This window comes from Marmota monax, unplaced genomic scaffold, assembly GCF_021218885.2.
Source record: "Marmota monax isolate L192 unplaced genomic scaffold, Marmota_monax_Labrador192_F-V1.1 WCK01_AAM20220418_F8-fsc00026, whole genome shotgun sequence".
Taxonomy (NCBI): Eukaryota; Metazoa; Chordata; class Mammalia; order Rodentia; family Sciuridae; genus Marmota; species Marmota monax.
In genome coordinates this window covers 2,406,208-2,427,916 of record NW_026693108.1, presented here as the reverse complement: position 1 = coordinate 2,427,916, position 21,709 = coordinate 2,406,208, and the positions used below count along the sequence as shown (strand labels likewise).

Genomic DNA, 21,709 nt, shown 5'->3' with positions numbered 1-21,709 from the left:
AAAACGACCAATTAAAATTAAAACAGGCCCCAAATCTTTAAGACTCATCCCGATTCGCTTTAGCCTCCCTAGCTGGGCCAGGCGGGTTGGGCATTGGGCTTGTCAATCGTCCGAAGCCCGGCGTGATTGGTGGAAGTGGTCCAGGGGAGGAGCGACATCTGGACCTTTGCGAGTTGATGCGATTCCGTTTCCGGCGGCGGCTCTGGGGCTCCCGGGAACCGGAAGGAGCGTCGCCAATGGCTGGGGATCAGACCGCGGTGCGATGGCGGACCGGAAAGAGCGCCACGAGAGCCGCTCAGAACCCGGAAGGAGCGCCGGGGCCGCCGCGCGGGGCTTGCCGGGAGCCTGAGGAAAGGATGGCTGCGGTTCCGGCCTTGGCGCGGAGGCCGCCGGGTATCCGGAAGGCCGAGATCGGGCTATGGGTCCGCGCTGTGCGGTAGTGCAGCTCTGCGGGCGAGGTAAGCTCGGTCTCCGCCTGCCCGGGGATGACCACTCGCACAGGCCCCGGGGTTGCGGTCGCTGGTGTGGCCGCGGTGGCACTTCTGTCGGCCGCGGTGGCGCTGTACGGGCCTCTGGACGCAGGTACCCGACCGCGGGCTGCTTCTGCGGGCGGGCGGCGCGGAGCGCGGGGCGTCCTGGCCGACCGTCTGTCCGCCGGCTCCGGCCGGGATTCACTCGTCAGCCCCGGCGGGGCGGCGCCGACCGGCGCCTTTGGAGCCGCTGCGGGTCCCGGCACCTCTGCCGGCCTGGGCGTGCGCGCGGGGGGCCGGCGCGGGAGGCCCCGGGGCCCGGCACCTCCCCAGGGCCGGCGGGTAGGAGGGCTTAGGTCGCAGGTCGCGTGGGTGTCCTCTCCGCCGGGAGCCGTCTCCCTCGCGGGCCCCACCGCTCCGGCAGTCGGGTGGCGGTGCGCAGGGGCGCCGTGCGCCCTGGGGGTCGTTGGGGTCGGCCCCTGCTGTGGGAGTTGGCGCGGTCAGCGCCGCGGCATCTGGCGCTGGGTGTTCAGCTGACTAGTTCTTTTTATTTTTTTTTTCCAATTTTTAAAAATTGTCGGTAGACCTTTTTGTTTATATGCGGTGCTGAGACTCACCCTTGCTAGGCAGGCTCTCTACCGCCCAGCCCCAGCCCCCTGACTAGTTATTTTTTGCTTAGTTGTAGGTGGACACGACACCTTTATTTCGTTTATTTTTATGTGGTGCTGAGGATCGAACCCAGGGCCTCGCTCCACAACCCCAGCCCTCAGCTGACTAGTTCTGAGTGCACTGAGGGGCCCTTAGTTTACACCACCAGGGTGGCTTCTGGGGCCGCTTTAGAGACTTTTTTCCCCCCCTCTCTGTTGGTAGTTGTTTGCCTTGAATTTAGATACTTTATGATTAGTTTGCAGGGTTTTTCTATACACTTATTTTAAGTTTCATTATTAAATTTTCGTGAACTTTCTGAAAAAATGATTCTTGGCTTTAAAACTTCAACGCCATTCAGACGTTAGGATGTGTCTTGACTCAGTTAAGGAATGCTGACACATGCTTCTAATTCGCGTTCACTTAAAGCGCTTTTGGTACAGAGAAGACACACTTCTTTAAAACCAACGAAACCCAAACAGATTTGACCAGGTTTTCCGGCCTGGTTTGTTAGGAAGCCAAATTGACTTATATAAGTATCATTGCATTTTAAATGTGCTCTTGGCAAGGCCTTTTATCCTTCAGAACTTTGGTGTTTATATTTAAATACTTACATGGATAAATCCAAGTGGTGTGTGACAGTAAGCCAACTGAAATTTGATGCACTCTGAGTGTTGGGACATTTAACTGACTTTCCTTTGATCTTTTTTTTTTTTCCTTTTGTTCAGGGATTAAACCTAAACCTAAGGGTGCTCAACTACTGAGCCACATCCCCAGCCCTTTTTATTTTTCTTCCCAAATGTATTTAGAGTGCATTTGATAGACATTTGACTTTTGGTTGGTGAAGTGAATAATTTTGCTGAAGAAAAATTTGGTTTGCCTTCAAATGACAGCTTTTTTTTTTTTTTTTTTTTTTTTTTTTTACCTAGGGGTGCTTAACCACTGAGCCACATCCTTGGCCCTTTTTTATATTTTATTTAGAGACAAGGTCTCACTGAGTTAGTTGCTAAGTGCCTCGCTAAGTAGCTGAGGCTGGCGTTGAACTCTCAATCCTCCTGCCTCAGCCTCCCAAGGTCTTGGGATTATAGGCATGCACCACTATGCCTGGTTATATGACAGCATTTTTATGAATTTTTGAGAGATGAATTTTGCATTGGTGGGTTGGTCGTGTGGCTTGGCTTGTCCATTACTAACAGTGCATCTTCATGAATCTCCTCCTCTCTAGGCCTCAGTTTCCTGGTCTGTAAAAAAAGATAAACTAGCTCAGTGTGAGAAAACTGAACCACTGTGCCTTTAATTCGCCAGACACTGATTGAGTTTTCTCTTCTTTGGCAGTCTTTTTTGGATGAGGGTGGGTATCCCACATGAAGACACTGTAGCTCCCTTCAGCCAAGGTGGGAGTGAAGCTATACACTGCAGGCAGAAGGTGATAGGGTGGTCTCACCAGCTCAGACAGGAAAATGGCCATCTTATGACCGTTAACCCTCCTACATATGGGTCAGTGCTGGAAAGATGTCACGGCTACACGAGTAATAATATTGCTTTGCCTTTGGCTAGCACTGTGAATTTTTAAAATTTCATAATAAAAAGTTTTTAAAATAAATTTTAAAATTAACAGTTATGCTTTTAAATCAGTTACAATTACATTATGCTTTTAACATAATTCCAAAATGCGTACATTTGAGAGCTACTTCTCATGTCCAAATCTTCAGGTAATTCTGATGCTTGCTGTCCTCAAGGATTCTTGGACCTGGCCCTTGCAGTAGCATCACAGCTCATAAACTGGGGATCCAGCGAAAGTCATTTTTGTGGGGGTAGGGGCCGATAGGTAGGGGTTTCACTTAATTGCCCAGGTTGGTCTTGAACTCCTAGACCTAGGTGATCTCCCTGCCTTCTGACTGCTGGGTTTATGGGCAATGTACCCAGCTCCCAAAGTCTTAAAATGTGATGGCCCAGAAGAGGAGGGAGAGGTAAGTTTTGCATTGGTGGGTTGGTGAAATTGCTGTGAAGGTGTTTAAATGTGCTCACTTTGGGTTCCAAAATACCAGTTCTGTGTAAGGAAAAGGATTGCTCAGCACAGGTTCCCCCAGGCCTGTCCTCTGGGTACCGTAAAGACTGCTATATGAATATGGTGTGAGGTTTTACATAATTAGAAGACACATTTTGGGGTTATGATAAATGAGATTTTAAAAAATCAAATGCTTCACCTATAGTAGAAAAATCTGCCACAGTAGCTCAAACACTTGTCGGAAGCTGGTTGGGGCCTCTAATCTCAGTGACACAGGAGGCTGAGACGGGAGGATTGCAAGTTTGAAGTCAGCCTCAGTAACATAGTGAACCCCTAAGCAACTTAGTGAGACCCTGTATAAAAATAAGAAAGGGCTGGGGATGCGGCTTACTGGTAAAGTGCCCTTGGGTTCAGTCCCCAGTACCAAAAACCAAGCAAACAACTTGTTGGGTTTCTTGGTATCTTAATGAAGCTTATCTTGAAGTGGAGGGAGAAGGATGAGCACTCATCATTATTTGATTAACAACAAAAATTACTATTTGCCTTTAAATATGTAGAGTTTAAGCATGTGGGCACTCAGCCTAGCACATCTCCCCTTTCTCAGCCACAAAAATCAGAATGGTGGAGCTGGGTGTGGTGGCACATGGCCTATAATTCTAGTGACTCGGGAGGCTGAAGCAGGAGGATCATGAGTTCAAAGCCAGCATCAGCAACTCAGGGGGACCCTGTCTCTAAATAAAATACAAAAAGGGGCTAGGGATGTGGCTCAGTGATTGGGTGCCCCTGAGTTCAACACCCAATATCAAAAAAAAAAAAAACAGAATCGTGTCGGGCTAGCCCACTTGTGCTGAGGTATGGGACAGTGTGCAAGTGTGGACACTTGAAAACAACAAAACTGCACACATAAAAAAGTTTTACACTTGTTGAATGAAGTTTTACTTGGCATGTTTTGCTGTTTTTTAGTCCCAGAGGTTTTACTGAAGTGCTTCTGCAAGCACGGCTGCCCCAGCGACAGCAAGGCTCCTTCCACAGCGACTGTGGGCTGAGAGCTTCATTGTTATGTGCTGGGAAGAACACTGCAGGGCAGTTGGTGTATTGACTCATGTATTTCTGCCTTTTTAGAGTACTTGAGGTTGAACCTAGGGGTGCTCTACCACCCTTAGCCGTTTTTAAAAAATTTTTGAGACAGGGTCTCAGGAAGTTGCCCAGGCTGGGAAGATTACAGACAGGGGTGTGTGCCACTATGCCTGGCAACATTTCTATCTTTTAAAATGTCCTTCTTTAGACAGATTAGGGAAAGTAAATTGATAGAGATTGTGCCTTTGAGGTCTGGTACACACGGAGTATATTTCTTTTTACTTAGTGATGAACAGTAAAAATGATTATCATTTCCCCAAACTGTCTTTCCTTGCTAAATGTTAAAGTTCCTGATTGTTATGAACACTAGACGTGGTATCCACTCAGTTATAGTAGTTATTATGATGAATGACTAATATAACTCCTCCCAGTAACCATTGGGAGGAGTTATTGACATGCTAGTTTGGAAACAGAACTTGAAACCAGCATGTCTGGCATCCATACAACATGAGGAAATCCACTTGGCCATGGGGATATTTTCCATGTGACTGAGTGCTTTGTATAAAGCCATGTTTACAAAGACCTGAAATGTTGTAGGGAGTATAGAACAGTCCTTGAGTGACTGAATTCTATTTTTACAGTTCCTAGACTTGAAAAAGCGTCTGTATTTCTTGTTCAGTGGACATTATCTGACATTCTTGTATCGGTGAGTCATGATGTTACAGTTCCCAGTGTGGTAAGGTGTGGAACAGGCCCCTGTTAGGTGTGTTCATTACTGCATAGATTGTTCATCAACATTCATACATTGTGCTTAGATCTCATCTAGCAGCTCCCAATCTTTGTATGCAGCTCATCAAAGGGAGCACCAGGAGAGAGCTTTTTTGCTGCTTAGTCTTTGCATGGTGAAAAAACAGTGCAAACTTTGGTGACTGAGGACATACAGAAATGAATTCGGAAGAGAGAAAGATTTGGCCCAGTGCTTCTGTGGCCTGGACCACATCTGGGTTTGAGCTGGGATTGCAGCTATGTCACCAGGGCAGAAGGTAGCTCATGATGACAGGCTCTGGGAGCAGCCCTGTGATGAGCCTAGCAGGACTTTTCCCTGGCAGGAGGTTCCCTGGATCTGAGTTTGTCTTCATTCTGCTTTGGTTTAGATGTTGATGAAAGGGAGGTGGGTTGATATTAACTACGCCTTTTCACCTTGGGATCTGACACATCAGCTAAGGCACTTGCATCTGCTTGTTAAAGAAAATACTTGAATGTTTGTTGAGTGAAAAGTAAAACAAACAAAGCTGTTTATCTGTGAGGAACTGGGTCAGCTTTTAGTCTTCAGTGGAATTTGTGAAACATTGGTTTTTGTCAGCTGTGGAAATAATTGGAAGGATGAAAACAATAAGTGCCTTGTTTGAGAAACTGTTGTTCATATTTGCAAAGATCCTTTAGGTCTAGAAAGATGTGTGCCTTATTATCTATTCATGCACTGTGTGCCGCAGAGTGGATCAACCTCTCAAGGCTGAGCTGTCTTGAATATCAAGGCAAAATGTACAACTGCAAGAAGCTTGCAAGAAAGCCAATTGAAATGTAACTATTAGGAGACAATTCAAAGTGATGAAATTATTCTAATATGCCACTTTGAACCCAGTTTAAGATATTTGCTATATTTAGAATTCCATTTCTAGGTTATTTAATTAGGATCCAAATGAGTGTCAAAATAACAATTAAGAAAAACAGGAGGACTCTTTCAAACTTTTGAGTGTATCAGTTTTCAAGTTGTTAAAACTTTCTAGAAGATTAAGTAGAATGTCTGATACAATTCAAATATAAACTTGGCATATACAGCTTGTTGTGATTTTTTTTTTTTAAAGTTACTTATTCTTTAGTTTTAGTTGGACACAATACCTTCACTTTATTTATTTATATGTGGTGCTAAGGATCGAACCCAGGGCCTTGCACATGTGAGGCAAGCGCTGTACCACTGAGCCACAACCCCAGTCCTGTTGTGATTTTTTTTTTTTTAATTTTTTTAGTTGTAGGTGGACACAATACCTTTATTTACTTATATGTGGTGCTGAGGATTGAACCCAGGGCCTCATGCCTGGTAGGCGAGCATTCTGCCGCTGAGCCACAACCCCAGCCCAATTTTTTTTTTTTTTTTTTAAACATTATTTGCCTACAAAAAACAGTGAAACCTTTAGGTAGAAATCTGTAGCATACATATTGTCAGCTTTGGAAAGTGTTTTGGCTAATGGGGTATTTTAAGTCTCTGTCATTTATGTGTATGAACACGTATTCATCTCCCTTTCTGAATGATGTAATTCTCCTGTTTTTCAGTTTTACGAAGAACCTTTTCACTGCATAAAGCACACTCGATAAAGGACATGGACAATACCTTTCAGCTGGTGAGAAACATTATCCCTGCTCTCACTGCCAAGAAGCACAAAGGGCAAGACGGAAGGATAGGCGTAGTGGGAGGCTGCCAAGAGTAAGTGGTGGCTGTGTTCAAAAAGCCCCTCCCTCCCTACCTGTCTGCTCACCTGTCAGCCATCACTGGTCTAGTGTGAGCTTCATAATCATTTCCAAATGCCGTCTGATAAGCAGTGTTTTTCAGGATCAGCTTCCTGGTTAAAAGGGGGAGTCTGAGAAAGCCTGGTGGAACTGCTCACTGATGTGTGTCAGTGTTGGGGCTTTGCAGCTGCCCTTTCCTGTGTGGTTTTCTGTGTTTACCAGTCGTCACCAGTCAGAAACCTGTTTTTCTTTCATAACCAGGGTGAAGGCACTCTGCCAGCTCTTGGCCTATTTTGCAATTTAAAGATATTCTTGGAGTCATTTATAATGTTTAATCCTACCTTTTTCCCAGGCCAGTCTTATCTTCTGCTTTTATATACCTTTGCAACTGTGTTTTACACAAAAGATTTACAAACTTTCCTGTGTATAAGTGAAAGCAGTCCTATACTGGCTGCTCTGTTTCAGCTTGCTTTCTGTTCCCACTTATATGATATCTCTTGGTCAACCTGCATTTTCAACCATTTTTCATATATTTAGGTGTATTTTATTATAAATGTATAGCCAGATTTTGTTTCTTAACCCAAAACTACAGTGAATAAGTTTAGCTGGTGGCCACCCTTTCCACCCAGGAAGCAGCATGGGAAAAATGTTGGAGATGTGTCCCCTCTTACTCATCCATGTGACTCCCAGGCCCATGTGGCCCTCTTTGACCTTATGTCACTGTTGGACGCAGAAATCCCACCTGAACACTTACCATAAATTTAACTGTATTGTGAGATGAACCACGTTCATTCTTCTGCCTTCCCTCAGATTAGTCTTTGGGTAGGGATACTTTGACCCCTGGCATCTCCCTGCAGAGTGATTTCTTGCATGGTTGCAGATCCTCTGGTGTCGTGCTATGGTGGGCAGTGGCTGCAGGCTGCAGCTCCTTAGGAGGTGGTTGAAATCTAGATGTTAGCTAGATTTCTGTTAGCTTCCATTTTGCACCTTGGAATTCTGACACGAGTCCTGTTCTCTTTGATCTCTAAGTGGTGTTTTCTTGCTTGGATGTTTGTACAGTTCTCCAGGCTGTCTGGCTGTGTGGTTTTACTTGTTGTCATCAGTCTGAGCAGTGCCTGAGCCGTTAGCCCCCTCTGGTGAAGCATCTTGCCTGGGTTTCTGGTGCTGCACTCTCCTCTCTCTTATGCCCCTCCTGTGCATGTTGGGTCCCTGGATCTGCCTTCCATGCTTGGCACCTCCTTCACAGTTTTCCTCTATGGCTCTGCCATTTCCGTGTTCTCCCGCTCGACCTCGTCTTACTCCTGTTTCTCCTGGACCCAGTCCTGCTGATGTTCAGGTTAGCCCTTTCTCCTCCCACTTCCTAGGGAGTGCATTTCCTTCTGCTGGCTCCTGACTTTGTCAGTTCAGGATGTCTTTCACAGCAGGAGACTCCAGGATGAGCCCCTCCCATACACACACACCCTTTGGAAGATAGCAGTTTCTGCAGTGTGAGTCAGCTGGCCAGCAGTCTGTCCAGGAAGGGTGTGAAAACTCTGGCACAGAAAGGCAGTTCTTCTGCCTTTGGAACGCTGGGTTCAGGAGATAGCCCTCTCCTGATCTCAGGACTAGAGGCCACCTATGTAGCCCCACTAAGCCTCCTAGGGAAAGCCTTTGGGTCCTTCCTCCCCAGAGTCAAGAGTCATGTAGCACTCTAGGGTAGAGTTACTTAATGTGAAAATGCCTATTCGACTAACCTTGGAAAGAAGAAACACCTCTGTTCTGATTATAAAAGTAAAGTCTACATGTAGAAATCTGAACGCTAGAGCAGTGTGTACAGCGAGCATCCTGTGGTGTCCCCTGTGATAGCAAACACCACATATGCGCTGTTAGCCTTCCCAGGCTGCTAAGATGTGCACTGTTTTACTAAGGGGGCCGTGGTGTAGATGCTCTGTTTCATCTGGCCTTCTCACCTTGCATTCTTTTCTGGAATCTCTCTCTGCTGATTCACATGTGTTACTTATTGACAAGTGGGTATGTGGTGCTCCCTGCCAGGGTGGGCCAGGTGTTGAGATCCACAGCCGAAGGGGCCCCAGCAAACTTCCAGTTTAATTGGTCCCCTGTTGGTGAGTGGCTAGCTGCTTCTGCTTATCTTTGGTTAACGTGTAGCTGTGGACATCCTGTACACATACATCCTTGCATACCCATAGGTTATTTCTGAAGGATCCAGTCTCAAGAACTTTCACTGGGTCAGAGTTCATTTCAAGCACTAGTAAACCTTGCTCCGACTCTCCTCCCCAGCCCAGATTGCACTCTGGTGCACTGGTAGCCAGCCGCCCTGCTCCTATGGGTGTGGGCGAGGGAGTGGGCTTGCTGGCTCTTTTGGCTAAGGCTCCACTCTTTGTGGAGTGAGTGCATGTGTTGCCTATTTTGTGTCCTGTCTTTTGCACTTTTGACACTTTCTGGTGACACTGATTTAGAGAAGGCCATGTTTGGAGAGTGTGTGCAGCATTTGTCCCCAGTTTGCTTCACTGCTTGAAACGGACATGCCAGTTTCAGTAGCTCATCTGATGCCCTAGGCAAGGGTCTTCTTTCTGTGCTTGAGGTAACAGTAAGCACAGTCACTCACACTCATACTGAGCATTTGCTGGGTGTCTTGCTGTGAGAACACAGAGACAGTAGTAAGATGAGAGCACTGGGCAGGCACAGTGCTCATGTGGCCCCCATCTGGCCTCTGGGGTCCTCTTGTTCTGGGGCCTCGGTCCTCTGGCTCTGGGGCCTGGTTTTCTCCTGACTGCCCTAAGCTGGTGGACATCTCTGCCTTCTGTCCTGCAGAAGCCTGCAGCCAGCTCTACCTCATCATGCTTGGCACAGAGACCATGAGAGGTGGCGTCAGTGATTAAGTCACCTGAACTAGCGTGTGTGCTCCACATGTGGTGCAGAGGTGTTGCACACAAGAATAAGGCTTTCCTGACTCTGACCCGTGTGACCATTCACTGAGCATTTGCTAGGTGCTGGGTATGTGCTGTGTGCCCCATGTTGGAGTCATTTATTGATAATTTATATATTTTTATATTTATTATCTGTATTTTTGTTGATAATTTGTTATTTACTGTTAAATGTGTATTCTCACTTGCAGAAGTTTTTTTTTTGTTTTGTTTTGTTTTGTTTTTCTTTTGACTGTTAATATCTTCATTTTAGGTATACAGGAGCCCCATATTTTGCAGCAATCTCAGCTCTCAAAGTGGTAAGTTTACCTAAAACTACTTTATTGGGGATTTTTGATAGAGTTGGGTTATTTAAATATGATTAAAGAAAATGGTTAGGATAGAATTCTCAGTAACATTTTAGAGTAGTTATAGGTAATAGAAACACCTTTAAATATATCCTGACTTCCTGTACAATAACAAAATAACTCAATTGAAATACATTTAAAAATAAATAAAGTTTTAGTCTCATTTTACTTCACCAGAATGATACTGGGATGCCTTTTTTTTTCTTTTTTTAAATAAGTAAGAAATTGATGACTTTGGTTTTTATATTATTTTATTAGAACTTGGAATTGAACCTAGGCTTTACCTTTTTATTTTTTATTCTGAAATGGAGGTCTCACTAAGTTGCCTAGACTGGCCTGAAACTTGCAGCCCTCCTGTCAGCCTCCTAGGTCCCTGGGGTCACAAGTTTGTGCCACTGTGCCCAGCCAAAGTCGATGCCTTTGAAACTGGCCATTTCCCACGCATTTGATCAAGTTGCATGGCCCAGGTAGTGTGGAGTGGCTGAGCTGATATGGCTCTGCCCTGCCTGCAGGTGGCAGTAGTCATCTAGCTTTGTCTCCAGGCCTTGTCTTCTGCCTGCCTTTTTCTGAGGCCATCTGGTTGTGGTCTAACTGCAGAGTTGTATTGGTCTTTATGTGAAGTAAGTTCTAAGTGACTGGGGTGGTTGTACGTACATGTCATGGGCTGAGCAGCTTGTGCCTGACGCTGCTTATGGGGCCTGTGGAGGGCAACCTGCTCAAGTTGGCCTCTTGTCTTGTTTCTCAGGGCGCAGATTTGGCTCATGTTTTCTGTGCCAAGGAGGCGGCGCCTGTGATTAAGTCCTACAGCCCGGAGCTGATCGTCCACCCAGTCCTGTGAGTCTGGACAGGTGGATTCTCTTTCTTGCAGTAGCTGTCCTCAGCCCCTGAGCATTTCTAAGCCAACACTGAGTTCTGTTAAGTTCCTACTGTGCTCAGAATTGGTTGATAGGTGCTATCAGGTATAAGAAAACCTTAGTGAATCTGCCTGTAGTTCTGTGGTAGGTCAAGACAGACAGTGAGACCACAAAGGGAGAAACATGGGAAAATGGTGACTGTCAATGCCAGTATATTTTATGCAGATGTTCTGGCCTGTCAGGAGTGGTTGGAGGTTCCAAGGTCCAGGGGAACTCTTGTATGGACAGGGTTGCCTATGGCAGAAAGCAAGGGGACCATTGGAGAGTAACAAGACCCTTGTCTCATTCAGCAAGCTTCCAGGTGGCAGTAGACATCTGGCTTTATTTCCAGGCATTGTCTTCTGCCTGTCCTGTGGTCTAGCTGCATTTATCTTTATGTGGAGTGAGTGCTGAGTGACTGGAATGGTTGGACTTCTTGGGCTGGGTTCAGTGGGTTAGTAGTGAAGTGAGTGACTATTTGCTCCCAGGGCTCCCTGAACTTCCCTTGACAATGTCCATGTTCTGTGTACTCTCCAGGACCATGCATGCCACTGAGCACTGAAATGTAGCTGGTGGACCTCAGGAACAGAATTTTTACTTCTGTTCCATTTCAGTTACATTAGTGTTTGCTGGTACCTGCTGCATTGGGCAGCACTGCTCTGGAGACAGACAAGTGAGATCATAGTATGTCAGGTGGTAAGAGGACCATGGAGCCAACTGGTGATCCCCAACAGGGGACCAACAGGTGAGGGATAGGGAGGCAGCACAGAGTGACATTCTAGTGAAATCCGTGGATTCCTGGGGAACCTTTTTCACAGTCTAGGAATGGCCTACATCTATGACAGGGAGTGCTCATGTGGGTAACCGGAGATTCAGGGTCAAACCCTGCAATTGTGGGGTCATCATAAGGGGCAAGCAGAGGCTTGTCAGCTGCTTTTAGGTATGGGCTCTTGTGGCCAGTGTGGTAAGGATCCTACCAGTACATAGGCAGTGCAGTCAGCGTGCAAAGGGACCCTATGCAGGTTTATCAGGAAAATAGGGCCCACCCCCTGGGATTGGCTGGCAGATGTGATGGAAAAGGCCAGCAGCCCAGTACCCTCAGAGCATATGTCTGAGTGAGTTTTCATTGACTATAGTGGGGGAAAGGTAGCGGTTATGTGGGGATGAAGTTGTTGTCGGTTGCCCTTAGACATCTAAGTGGACATGGACGTGGGTGATAGGTGTCAGGTTGGAGTATGTGGCACGGGAAGGCTTTGGTTTGCCAGTCATTCACATGTAGACAGAGATTGAAGCCTGAGGCTCTAGCTGGGAACAGAGAATGTGGATGAAGGAAAGAACAGGGTGGGGTAGGATGTCCAAAGTCAAGTTGAGAACTATTTGGGGGTATTTCTAGAAGGGCCTGTGCCTCTGAGGGTCATTTTAAGAGAAAGACTAGGAATGATGGCTGCATCTCACCATGGGGTTGTTGGTGACCTTGATAGGTAGCTTGTAGGGAGCAGAGGGGACAAGGACCTTAACAGAGTGGGCTATCAGAATCTCTGAGCTGGGATACTGTGCAAGAAGGTGAATTGAGATGATGACAAACCCTGTCTGTCCTGAGTGGGCATCAGCAGGGCAGGACCAGGATGTGGGGTACATCTCACGTAGGGCCGGACAGTATGAGGTGCATGGTGTGCCTCCATGTGTGTGAGATGGAAACTGGTGGAGGGCAGGGGTAATCTCAAAACTAGTGTCATGATGACTTACCCTAACTTGTTTTAAATGTTGAAAGCTGTGCACGTGAATTGGGGCACTAAAAATCAACCAGTCCGTGGAGATTAAGGAGATGTGATGCCTAAATGCAGTGCAGTATCTGGATTGCCCTTGGAACGGGAAAGGATATCAGGCCGGGGCAGTTGGTGAATCTGACACAGTCCTCTGGCAACATGCCTCTTCTGACTTGTTGTTGTGATGAGATAATGTGGGTGTATGCAGTGTTAACTCAGGGGATGCTGGGAGAAGGAGACATGGTAACTTTCTGCATTGTTTTTTCAAATTTTCTGTCAGTCTGTTTTTTCAAAATAAAATTTTTTAAAACACAACTAAATGTAGATATTAAGTAAAGCATTCTGACCTTTTCTTTGCTAGTGACAGTCCCAATGCTGTTCTTGAGGTGGAAAAGTGGCTGCCCCGGTTGCATGTCCTTGTCGTGGGGCCTGGCCTAGGTAGAGATGGCCCCATCCTCGACAGTGTCAAGGTAAGTTGTAGCATGGCCGCTCTCAGACTGTGACCTTGGAGTGCAAGCCTTGCCCTCATGTTCTTCAGGCATAAATAGTGGATTGTGGGGCTGAGGATGTGGCTCAAGTGGTAGCGCGCTTGCCTGGCATGCGTGCGGCCCGGGTTCGATCCTCAGCACCACATACAAATAAAGATGTTGTGTCCGCCGAAAACTAAAACAAATAAATAAATATTAAAATTCTCTCTCTCTCATCTCTCTTAAAAAAAAAAAAAAAAAACAATAGTGCATTGTACAGCCTTCCTCAGCCTCCTCTTGGAGTAGTGAAGATGGGTAGATGTGTGAGGGGTTGGGGGGCAGCGAGGCCAGCGGTTCCCAGGCTGCACGGGTCTCCTCTTTACTCTGGGTGTTAGCAGTGACGCTGAGCAGCAGGAGCGGCTTTGTCAGTGTGGGGCTGCTCAGAGGTTTCCTGTCTCATGCAGTGTGGGGCTTTGCAGAGTTGAGTGGACAGAAGCTTGGTGTCAGACACAAGTGCCCTCCTCTGGCTGCCCCTCTTGCTGGGGTCCCTGGTGGTCACCCCACCAGGCTGTGAGAGCCATGTATTGTAATGTGCTGAGTGCAGTGCCAGATGGGCAGGCACACTTGAGGACACTGTTGTGAACCACCCTAGCTGGGGTAGGGCATCCTGAGGGCTGTTTGGAATCATCACTTTGCTTTCCTAGGAGATGGGCATTTAGGGAATGATCTGGAAGGGCGCTGCTGACTGCAGCTTTGTTGGTCTCATTTCTTAGCCACATGCTTCTCCTTCCTTTATTGAGGTCCTCCTCAGGTCAGAGAACCCTGGACTTTGGGTCCTGGGCCTATTGCTATGTGGCTTTGCTTCTCCTGTGCCGGCCTTGTTTCTCAGCCCAGTCACCTGTTTTCAAGACTCAGGTTCTCAGGCAACAGGGCCTCCAGTTCGTACCATGTGTACACACGTGTGCATGTGCACACACATTACTCCAAGTTCATTTTATGCCTGTCTTCATTTAAAAAGATGAACTTAGGCTGGGGACATAGTTCAGTTGGTAGAGTGCTTGCCTCACATGCACAAGGCCCTGGGTTCAATCCCCAGCACCATGAAAAAAAAAATGAGCATTTTTTATTCTAAGAAATTGAAACGTACATAAATACCTGGGATTGGGGAAGAGGAAGACAGGCTGAGCCGGCATGCCAGCTTTGTGTTCTGAATCTTCGCTGCCCAGTGTTCCTCTGGGAGCACTCCCACCTCCTGGGCAGACATGTTTCTGGAACTCCCCTCCAAGAGACTGTCCTAGCTGCCCGGCACCTGCCCACACTGCAGCCTGGGAGAAGCAGCCGTGTGTTCAGGACTATTGGGTTTGGGTCTTGACCCCTCCCTGTGGGTGCCACTGTGCCTTTGTGTGCAGTGGTGCTGTCCCTGCCAAGGCTGGGGAAGGAGCCTCACATCCGTGACTGGCTACTTGGTGTTCATTGGAATCAGCAGCACATTGGATGGGTCTATGTCCCTGTTATTGCCATCACCTCAGTACTCCGTTGAATGCCTCATTTGCTGAGAGGGCTTGAAGAGGTGACTCATCTCCCTGTCCCAGGGTTGAGCACTGTGGCTGCAGGGGGAGGACACGCTGGGGAGGGGTGCTGTCACCGAGGGGCTGTTCTCCGCTTGGCTTTTGCCTTTCAAGTGAGAGAGACAAAAGGTTCACAAGGCAGGCAGGCATGAGGAGCTATTGGGTTGGGTGGGCTTTCCTGGTAGGGCCCGGTAAAACAAGTTGTAAAAAGGCAGGCGAGCATTTGCTTTACCAGACTTTCTCAAGAGCAAGGCTTAGAGATATCTTCCATGACCAGTCTTCCAGTTCCAGCCTGTAGGTTGAGAGTTGGGGTTTGAAATGTTCCTCAAACTCATGAATTATCAGAATTGTCACTGAGGGGAAGCTAGCTCTGGCAGGTGACAGGGACTGGGAGAACTAGAATTGAATGATTTTGTTTTTAAAACTTTAAAACTGATATAGAGGGTTGATACAGCTCATTATTTTTCTTCCAAAGGGATAGTGTCCCTTCCGAAGAATGTGTCCCCTGCTATGCCTGGTGCCTGGAGAATTCTTGCAGATACTTCTGTGTGTCTCTTACTACTTTGGATTTGAATTTTTTGATCATATTTTTTATTGGAGCTTTATAATCATGTGTCCATTTAAAATGAACACTTCATTGGTTTCTAGTGTGATTCATAGAGTTGTGCAGCTATCACCACAGTCTATTTTAGAATCTTGTCATTACCCCAAAAGGAAACCCCAAGCTCATTAGCATTTGTCCCCTGGGCCCCACTCCCTCCCCAGTGCCTGGCAGCTGCTAACCAGTTGAAGTGAATGGCCCATTCTGAACATTGTGTTTGAGTGGACTCATACAAAACAGTAGCTTTATTCCCTCAGCATGATTTCTCTGGACTTGGCCTGGCATCCTGGTTGAAAATCAGTTGGCCTAAGGGTGAGGGTTTATCCTGGACTCTCATCTCTGCTGGGTCCTGTGCCTGCCCTTGTGCCCCTTAAGATCATCAGCTTGTTGATTTGCAGAATTGGCAGCTGGGATTTCAGTAGAGATTATGTTGACTTTGTAAATAAAGCACATAAAGCATTACAAAAAATACATAACTAATGATTTGGGGCATTTCCAAGATTCTTATTTCTTATCTCTGAATCCTGTTGGGAATCTGGAAACACTAGGTGGGTCTTCGTGGACTAGCCTAGGAACCCAACTGCTGTTTTCACAGTTCTCTGTTCCCTGCCTTACTATGGGGCTCTTGTCAGATCTTTGGGTCTTTCCTCCTGTTTCTTTGGTTCATTAAATGTATTATCTTGTGTCTATCTGTTGGTGACCTTATGTTACCTTTTATTGAAGCACAGCTTGGTTTTCTTTAATTCCTCTTGAGAGGTGGCTGGTTTGTTAATCAGTCTGTTTTCTTTTGGGGCAGGGTATTTTGGAATCATCCAAGGCCAGAGACATCCCTGTCGTTGTTGATGCGGTGAGTGTGGCCTCCCCTCTTCCCATACAGTGAGTGCAGGGCCTCAAGGGCCTGCCCAGTGAAAATACATTCTCGTTGTGCACAGGATGGCCTGTGGCTGGTAGCTCAGCAGCCAGCTCTCGTGCATGGGTACCAGAAGGCTGTCCTCACTCCCAACCACGTGGAGTTCAGCAGGCTCTATGAAGCTGTGGTGAGTTAGGGCTTCCTGTGGGACAGGAACTGAGGGGAAGGGATGGCCTGTGTGGTTCTGCCAAGCCTGTCCCTATAGGCCCATCTCTGCAGGGACACACTCACAAATGCCTAGTAGTTGTGTTTCTGTGGATTCCCACATGCATGTGTTTCACACTGTAATGTGCAACACGATGCCTCTTGCACAGCTGGGTGCTTCTAAGTGAGGGAATGATGGTGGGGTGGGCTTGGGTCAGCTGCCCTTGCTGCACACTCTGGCAGGTTGCTCCACTCTGTTCTGCAGTGCCTCATCTGTGAAACGTGGAATGATGGCATTTGCTTCAAAAGATGAGGACAAAATGAAGCAGCTCATGATATAGCACCTGTCTTCACACAGCAGGTGTCCTGTGAACATTAACTCTCATGATTCAAATGTCTATTATTTCTGAAAACTTTCTGGTCTGACCAGGTAAAGGACAGGTTCTAGAGCAAGTGTAGTTTAAGCATCTGCTGGGAGGACTTGCTATAGGTGTATCTGTCAGCCTTGAACAGGTGCCTGGCTATTCCTTTGGACACAAGCAGCCGAGGCTCGTGGTGGATGGGACAGAGCTATCTGTATGTGGTGGCCCCTTTTGCCTGTCGGGAAGACTTGAAAGACTTGGTTTTCTGGTTGTCTTCCTGTGTCATAGCTCAGAGGTCCTGTGGACAGCAGTGACCCCCGTGGATCTGTACTGAGACTCAGCCAGGCCCTGGGGAATGTGACAGTGGTCCAAAAAGGAGAGCATGACCTGATCTCTGATGGCCAGCAGGGTGAGTGGGGGCTTCCCTCTGCATGGCAATTCTGCGTGGGCATACAGGGTAAGCCTTGGAGAACCTGGTTCAGAGTCAGCCCCAGCGGGTGAGTCCTTTTGCATGGGAATGTGGTAGCCAGGAGAGGGGTCAGGCCATGGCTGCGGGGATGGACATGTGCCTAGGCCGGCCTGATGAAGCATCTGGTAGGAAGGTGCTGCTCTGGTCAGCATCCCAGCCTCCTGCCTCACTCTCAGTGGGGCATCCACATTGTTGAGTTTCCTGCTGTCTTGTTAAAATGACCAGGAGATGAGGAAAATCTTGGAGCTGATGTTATTAGTGGAGTCCCAGGTGCCTTCTCCTGCGCCTAAGGGCTATGCAGCAAGAGCAAAGTGGAGACTTGCTGTGAGCGTCCAAGAGAGCCTGCGTGTTACTCTTCGCTCTGAGAGTAGAAGTCACCCCTCTTCACTGCCCAGTGGACCACCATAATAGGTCCTTTTTAACAAGGAACTGTTAACAAGAATGTTGCTGATTAGGAACTTGAAATCAGGGTAAAGGAGCACTGAGATACATGGGGTGGGTGTGTGCACACGTGCACACTCACATGCACACATACATTTATAGAAAAGGTGTGTTCTCAGAAGACTGGAGACCTTTGAGACAAGGCTCTTATAACCAAAGGAACTCTTGATTATAACAGAGACTAGAGCTTTGGATTTTTAAAATATTTTCCAAAGAAAGAAAACTCCCAGAAGTATAGGCACCTGTAACATTACAGCAGTTAACAGAGGCGTCTGTGCAGGCTGACTTGGAGTGTGTTGCTGTGTTGGTCGGGGTGCACCTCAAGTTGGGGAGGCAGGCATGGCATGTGTCTGGGGAGCGGGCTTGGGCTCCAGAAGCTGGGCATGAAGGAATCACCTCGTGTTCAGCTCCTCTTCTCGGCGCCTTCTCAGTGGTCTGAGGGTAGGTGTCTCTGCTCCCTATGGTTCAGGACAGCCTAGGCTAAGTGTTTTTTTCTTCCTCTGGAAACTAGAAGTCAGCTCGCATCCTTGTGAGAACCAATAGGGAAGAGCTGCGGGCGGCAGGCAAGTGGCCGCGGACTGCAGTGCCAGTGTCCGCACTCAGCATCTCTCGTGTTCTCTGTAGTGCTCACGTGCAGCCACGAAGGCAGCAGCCGCAGGTGTGGCGGACAAGGAGACCTCCTGTCGGGTTCCCTAGGTGTCATGGTGCACTGGGCGCTCCTCGCTGGGCCCGAGAAGACAAATGGGTACGCCATGTCTGCGTTTGTCCTACTTTGAGATTAATTTTGTTAGCTGTTTGAATAGCATGTACATTGAATCCCTTGAAAGGTTCCAGATGAATGACCAGGATTACATGGAAGATGTACCAGGGCAAAGGTCAGCCCTGTCCATGAAAACTGTTGCATGTACACCCAGGCCTAGGCCTCAGTCCCATCAGGCCGTGCAGAAGGGCCTGGGACAGCACTGGGTTTCACAGCCCCAGTAATTCTGCTGAGCGATCACAGTTAGGGGCACTGTTCTGGGAGTTCAGTTGTGGACTCCGTAAACCAAAATATTAGGGTAAAAAGCAGACAGTCTGAAGGGTGACCATGGTGGCTGCACATGCTACAGGGAGGACAGCCAGCCTCTGGAGGCCCCATTTGTCATCTTGGCAGGACACTGCTGGGATGGTAATGTTGCCACAGCTGTGCATGAAAACCCGGGACTACACACCCAAAATGGGCGTATCTGTGTGGACTTGGGCTTTGCTCAGCTATGCAGGGCAAAGGTACAGAGGGCTGCTCTAGCTTCTTCCTTGTCCCTGGGTATGCACTGTGGAGAACCAGCACTCTGGCCTCAGGCATTCCTCCATATCCTGGGAAAACCAGGCCCACAGGCACAGCTACCAAGCTTCTGAGGGGAGATGAGTCCCTCTCCCTTCTTACCTGCGTCCACCATGTTTCAGAGGTGCCTTCCACCAGGGAATTCAGTATGCAAGCAGTTGAGCTTCTGTTGGCTAGCAGAGCCCTCCTCGGGCCTGGCTGACTTGAGATTGCAAGTTGGACTCTTAAGGGTAAAATGTGGCCCGCCCGTGGCCACAGCCCACCATGCCCCTTGTGCTGCAGGCTGGCCATGTGGAGGCCTCTTACGCGCCCCTTCCCTCCTCCCAGCTCCAGCCCACTGCTGCTGGCTGCCCTGGGCGCCTGCTCCCTCACAAGGCAGTGCAACCACCAGGCCTTCCAGAAGCATGGCCGCTCTACCACCACCACCGACATGATTGCAGAGGTCGGAGCCGCTTTCAGCACACTCTTCGAGACCTGAGCAGCACACCTGGAAGAAAAGTGGCACCATGGACTGGGGAGTGCACCTGAACTGGAGACCTCACATCTGCGTGCCAAGCCCTCAGTGCCCAAACAGCCGGTTGCCTGGGAGGGTTTTGCCTCAGTGTAAATTGGTTGAGTAGAGAACTTGGGAATTTGGGTCATAGCATTTTCTGTCTGGACTGAACATGTAGTTGGGAATGTTATGACACTGAGCAGAGTCTTCCTGCAGTTTTCTGAGGCTTCTCAGCAGGTGCTGAGGAGAAAAAAGAGGGAGGCCTGTGGGCCACCAGCTGGGCTTCTGGGCTGCTGAGAGTGGCACTCACCGTCCCCCAGCCAGGCGCTGAAGATCTTCTCTCCCCCTGGTGGCTGCTCCTTGTGGAGGACCAACATTCCTAGATACCTATGGGAAGGCCAAGTGTGGTCTTAATTGAGGCCCACCAAGGATGCCACCCTCAGTCTTGATCTCATTTTTCTTCTCCAGTGCTGATTGGATGTTGTTGGGGGTTAACTTATTAAAGTGTTTCAGAATTATCAGTGATAAATGTCCCTTGAAATCTTTTGGAGGCCCCATGGGAAGACCGAATGAAACCTGGGTGTTGCCTACACCTGGAGGGGCAGTGGGGAGCCCGAGACGCCTCCAGCCTTCTCTGTTCTGCGCACATGCACTTCCCTGTGATGTCCCCGTGGTGGATGACACCCCAGCACAGGAGCATGACCCAGGAGGCTTGTGTCCTGTCGCTGATGTGTTGGACATCACTGTCCTGGGAGGAAGTAATCAGGCTAGACTTTTGGAAATGTCAGCCTTGCTGGAGCTACTAGGGTGACAGCATGAAGGAGGCCCCAGGGAAAGACTGATGTCACTGTCACTTCTACTTTTCAGTAATATGACTGGTCCACCGAAGAAATTGTTACCTCTGAAGTCCAGTAAAAAAGACATTTTACTGCACTGTTAACGTTGGGTTAACTTGTGTTTTGTGATGTGGTGTGTCTGACACTCTTGATGTGTGGCCCCATTTCTCAGAAGATGTGGTCCTTGTGTTTGAGTGTGCTGAGACCTTGATGTGCCTTCCTGCCTGACTCCTGAGGGCTTTCTGCACTTGGTGATCACTCTCTTCAAAATGGTCTAGATGGGACTGGGGTTGTGTAACTCAGTGGTAGAGTGTTTGCTTAGCACATGTGAAACACTGGGTTCAATCCTCAGCACCACATAAAAATAAATAAATAAATAATAAAGGTATCTTGTCCATCTATCTACAACTTAAAAAAAATTTTTAACAATGGTCTAGATGGTTATACTTCCCCCCCCCCCCCTCCAAGTACTGGAACCCAGAGTTTTATACATGCTAGACAAGTGCTAGCCCAGTGAGCCACAGCCCTAGCCCTTTTCATTTTGAGATGGGGTCCCACTATTTGGCCCCAAACTTTCAGTCCCCCTGCTTTAGACTCCTGAGTAGCTGAGATTATAGACAGATGGTCATGCTTTCTTTAAAGCTAGTCAACTTCCAAGATTAAAAATTTGCTACGGTTATGTCAAACTTTAGAACCTATCTATATCTGAACTTTCTGGAAGAATTGCCTTGGAAAGCAGAAAAAGCCTGGTGGCTGTTATAGCCCTGGCTTATTTAAAGGTGGAGTTTTCTCTAAGCTGTCCTGAGTGAGGACGCTGGCAGACATCAGAAGACAGAGGATGGGCCTGTTACCTGCCTGCAGCATTCTCACCACCACCTGCCAGCGTTGCCACAGCAGTCACCTATAAGCCCGAGACAGCCACCTTCCAAGGAAATAAAACTCGCCAAAGTCATAGGAACTCATGTTTTCATTACTTAAGCTTTCACTCTGAATAAGCAAGAGTCCGTCCTTGAGGGGAGATGGGGGTTGTCACCTGGGTTGTTTTAATGCAGCTAGCTGCACCCTGTTCTTTGACAAACCCACATACGTGCACTAGTTCAGCCAAAGACACTGGTGCTGGGAGTGCCCCCAGGACCTGGCCAGCAGCACTGGAGTGCTGGGGTAGTGCTGGAGTACTAGTCTTCCTCCAGGTGCCCCCTGGAAATCCCTCTACCTCGGTTTACCAGATAGTGACTCCTGAATGACATACTTAGCAAAAACCTGGGTGTCCAGTGCCTTCATGGCCACAGGGCTTAAATGGAGATAGTAAGCCAGGCCATAGCTGCATGGAGCCATGTGCTACTGCAGGCACAGGATCAAGAGGGAAGGGCCAGGAGAGGCCTGGTCCAGGATCTGCAAGCTGGGGAAGCCAAAAGAGCCAGCCACCTCCTGTCCTACTTGTTTCAGAGGCAGCTATGGTCCT

The 21,709-nt window shown here is 48.1% G+C and overlaps 1 protein-coding gene across 3 annotated transcripts; it reads left to right on the top strand.

Annotated features, from left to right (window-relative positions):
* Nucleotides 1–299: 299 nt before the first annotated feature.
* Naxd (NAD(P)HX dehydratase) lies at nt 300–20,351 on the top strand. 3 transcript variants are annotated; one of them, XM_046454781.2, is made up of 10 exons: nt 300–458; nt 6,532–6,682; nt 9,883–9,928; nt 10,722–10,810; nt 12,997–13,105; nt 16,068–16,118; nt 16,204–16,308; nt 16,976–17,096; nt 18,222–18,342; nt 19,246–20,351. In XM_046454781.2, exons 1-10 carry the CDS (start codon nt 419–421, stop codon nt 19,394–19,396), a joined length of 984 nt encoding a protein of 327 aa, XP_046310737.1. In that variant the 5' UTR covers nt 300–418; the 3' UTR covers nt 19,397–20,351. The 3 variants fall into 3 exon arrangements, with proteins under 3 accessions (XP_046310737.1, XP_046310738.1, XP_046310736.1); XM_046454780.2 differs by having other exon boundaries at nt 399–582; XM_046454782.2 differs by lacking the exon at nt 18,222–18,342 and having other exon boundaries at nt 394–582.
* Nucleotides 20,352–21,709: the final 1,358 nt, after the last annotated feature.